General features: G+C 39.1%; 1 protein-coding gene across 1 annotated transcript; it reads right to left on the bottom strand.

Annotated features, from left to right (window-relative positions):
• Window positions 1–426: 426 nt before the first annotated feature.
• On the bottom strand, window positions 427–3,469 carry LOC116194825 (indole-3-pyruvate monooxygenase YUCCA2-like). The gene is made up of 4 exons (XM_031523721.1): window positions 2,458–3,469; window positions 1,461–1,709; window positions 1,173–1,295; window positions 427–962 (listed from the first exon to the last, which is right to left on the bottom strand). The coding sequence occupies exons 1-4, from the start codon at window positions 3,151–3,153 to the stop codon at window positions 753–755; spliced, it is 1,278 nt and encodes a 425-aa protein (XP_031379581.1). The 5' UTR covers window positions 3,154–3,469; the 3' UTR covers window positions 427–752.
• Window positions 3,470–3,868: the final 399 nt, after the last annotated feature.

The following is a 3,868-nucleotide window of genomic DNA, read 5'->3' as shown; positions in this document are numbered from 1 at the left end:
ATGGGGACCGTTTCCTTGGCCTCAACGGCTTCCCTTTATCTTTTGTAACACTTTTCCTTTTAATTTTTTCAGAGGAAGAAAATTCCAAGGGAAAATTGCAAATGGTCCCTAGCCATAGAAAGTATAAGGAGAGAATGTTTTCTTTTTCTCCTACAACTATATATGAATAACTTATCTTTGCACATGGACAAAACTTCCGCGAACTCGATTTCGATAATTACACTCACTGAACATCGAGTTATCCGAAAGTATAAATTTTTTATTTTCATTTCTGTAATGTCAATATTATTTTTCCTTTAAATATTGTTAGATCTTCTTTTGTCAATTAAATTTCAGCAGAATTTATCACCAAAGAAATTTCTGCAGAATTTGTGTTATGTATAGGAAAAATTTTGATGACTAGATGAAAAGGCATATAGACCCCAAAAGGCAAAAGCATTTCACTTATATGTTATTTATGTATACACACAACTAATTTTTTCCCAACGTTAACGAGATAAACAATCACCTAGTTACCGTACCAATCCTAGCTTCTAATCCCATCTCAATCAAATAGCATCTACCCTCATTAGGTACATGACCACTTTTGTAAGCGAAAATAAAAACCTACCTAAGCAAAATTAGAATAGTTATACACATTTAACTTCTTCAAAATTCTTTCTAACATCAAACCCCAAAATAATATGACGAAGCTTCTATATCCGAAGGACTCCTACCAATTAATCAATCCTCATCTTCCCATGGTATGAAGGTCAAGCTACTGCACGAGTAAGGTCTGTGAACCGCTTTGTTTCAGCTTTCCACATGAGTTCAATATCTTCTGCTATCCTCCACGCATCCATGGATGCGCCTAATAGGCCTCTTTTGTTGAACCCGATGGCGTATAAACCGTCCTTGCCTTTCCATGTATGTGGGAATTGCTCCTTGGGGAACCCATCTTCCTTCGAAAACATATCTGTATCCTAATGATAATCACAGAACTGAAATTTATCAGTGATAAATCATGATCATTTTGTTTCTTTGTGTGACAAGTCTTGGGTTGAGAGGAAATGACAGAGGCTCGACATACTCATAAGATTCAGCGATATTGATGGGTTGTTTAATTTGTAAGGATCTTGTATTAGCATGGAAAGCATTATCGTAAGGTAAAAGAAATGGCTAAGGGGGATTACCATTAACCATGAGGGTACATTGCTTCTGTAACCGGTAGCTAGGATGATTGCATCAAACTTCTCTTCTTTCTCGTCAACAAATTCCACTGAATCATGTCGTACTCTCTTTATTCCACGGAAAACCTTCGAAAACATAAACTTAAAACTTCAGTCTCTCAGAAAACAAGCACGTATGTTTCCACTGAAAAAATCTCTGCTACTTTTGAAGTGTAATTTCTATATCAAGCCAAGATGAAAAATGAGGAGGATGGAATAAGAGTAAACGCCTTAGATTGAAGAGAATCTTACCTTAATCTTCCCACTTTTGATATGAGAAAGCGTGCCAACATCCAACACGGGTGTCTTGCCTGTCTTATTCTTGAGCTGAAGGGGGCCGAGCTTAGGCCGAATCAGCCCATACTTTGCCGTGTCTCCAATCATGAAATGTGACACGAGAAGTAGCAACCTATCCACAATGTGAGCTGGAAACCACTTGAGGAAGCACATGCTCAATCCAAAAGTCGATCTTCCTAGCATCTCCTGAGGTAAGATGTGCACCTGAGACAAGTGAATGAACAAAAATAAAAATAAAATCCAATAAAATAAGAAGAAATCAAAGGTTCTGGAAAAGCAAACAAATAAAATGGTCCAAAAAGGCTGATCCCTTCATGGGTGAGCGTTGCTCATATACATGCTAGGGCTATAGAGTTGCCAATATGTCTTTTCTTTTGTGTGTGTGTGTGCGTGTATAATTATATATATAATATATTCTTTCATTAATTTAGGGTTCTGTGAGACTAGTGCTTTTCAGAGTGATAAATATTCATAAGAAGAAAGAATTGTGGAGTGATCTCCCTCGGATAACTCCTGACCCGCTGGTCCATGCTACGCATGCAAAACAACTTTCAAGAAAGTGAAGTCTAGAGAAATACTCACACACACACACACACACACACACACACACACATATGTACACGTACATAATTATTATATTAAAAATGTATACTTATTATATGTCTCGGAGCTTAGTATTTAGTTCATCTAAAACGCAATTCAATTGTATGATCTCACACTTTTCTGATATGAAAGGTAATACGTCTGAACTATCTTAGAGAAATCGACTATCATGCGATACTGAAAACAAAGTGTCCACCTAGTTAAAAGTTCATCGATTTATTTAAACTCGATAAGAGTTTAGATGATTTATTACTCTTCAGTTTTTAAAGTCGTTTTTTTCTTGATTCTGATAATAGGAGAATATGAACTCTTGGGTAAGAAGGCGAATGGAAAGGGTTGCAGAGCTCACCGAATCTCGAACGACAAGGGAAGGCTGAGCATTGTGATTGCACAGGTCCAGACACACCTCCATGCCAGAATTACCGCACCCGACCACCAAAACCCTTTTGCCGCAGAACATGTCCCCGCTCTTATACTCACTTGTATGGAGGACTGGACCGCGGAAATCATCCATCCCTTCCAACTTGGGCAAAAATGCCTCGGCATTCTCTCCAGTTGCCACAATAAGCCACCGGCTCGTGTACTCAAAGTCTAAGCATTTCGTCCCTGAGGAAGTCTTGACCCGCCAGAACCGGCAGATTGGGTCAAACTCTGCACTCACAACAGTTGTACCGAAGACTGGCTTGAGGTCGAACCTGCTGACATATGTGTCCAGGTAGGCCACAAATTGCTGCTTCGTTGGGTATGTCGGGAAGTTCTTGGGAAATGGCATAAGCGGTAATTCACAGAATTGCTTTGGTAGGTGGAGCCGTAGGCGATCGTAGGTCCTGTTCTTCCACAATGAGGCTATGCAATTAGACCTCTCGAGGATTACGCTTGGGACCCCTCGCTGTTTGAGGCACGCGGCAGCGGCCAGTCCTGAAGGGCCAGCCCCTACTATTATTGGCCCTGCAACCCATATACACTTTGCTGATTTCACTGCGATACCGACTGCAAGAGGGTCATGGGCTCTCTTACCTTCCACTTCACTATAAGAGTAGGCCATGGAATGATCAAGAAACCGATGGACAACTGATTAGTTACTGCAGTTGTGGTAATGGCTATATTCAGACTAGTCACATGTTGAAGAGGTGAGTAAGTTGGGATATTGAGAGAGATAGCAGCGCGAGGCGGCGTTTCCTAGATTTGTTGAAGTGAATTTGAGAGGGATTGTGCTTAATTTGTTGGGTAGAAAATATCAAAGCTGAGGTAGGGGAGGAGGAAGAGGGGGAAGAGGGATGGAAGCTAAACGGGCAATGGCTAGGTAGTGTCTGATGGGTTTTATAGGGATATATGATTGACGATGGAGTTTGGATTCTGGAGGTTTTCAATGTCTCTATATATACACATTTGTACCAGCTAGGCAAAAAGAATGTGGATGGTATTGATGGAAACAAAAACTAATCATAAAGTTAGATAAATTTCAGAGCGTGTGATTGAAATGTGTGATATAAAAAATTCAACTATAGCATATCTTTATATTTTACCATCACGGATCTAGTATTGAATTGAGAAGAATAACAAGGGTATGCCGAGTTTCATTGATCAGGGTTTAGTATAATGACCTTTGTTTTCTTTTATGGATTTTTTGAATGGAAAAGTTGACTTTATTGACTTTAATAGAGTGACTCGTTTTTTATTAAATAGTTCAAGGAGTTCTAAAATTGATTCTTATCAGTGAAATTATTTAAATCTTTTTAATTATTTCACTTTCTCCGGTA

The sequence above is a fragment of the Punica granatum genome, chromosome 2, assembly GCF_007655135.1.
Source record: "Punica granatum isolate Tunisia-2019 chromosome 2, ASM765513v2, whole genome shotgun sequence".
Classification (NCBI taxonomy): domain Eukaryota; kingdom Viridiplantae; phylum Streptophyta; class Magnoliopsida; order Myrtales; family Lythraceae; genus Punica; species Punica granatum.
The sequence above is the reverse complement of the archived record's forward strand: the minus strand, read 5'-3'. Positions and strand labels throughout refer to the sequence as shown.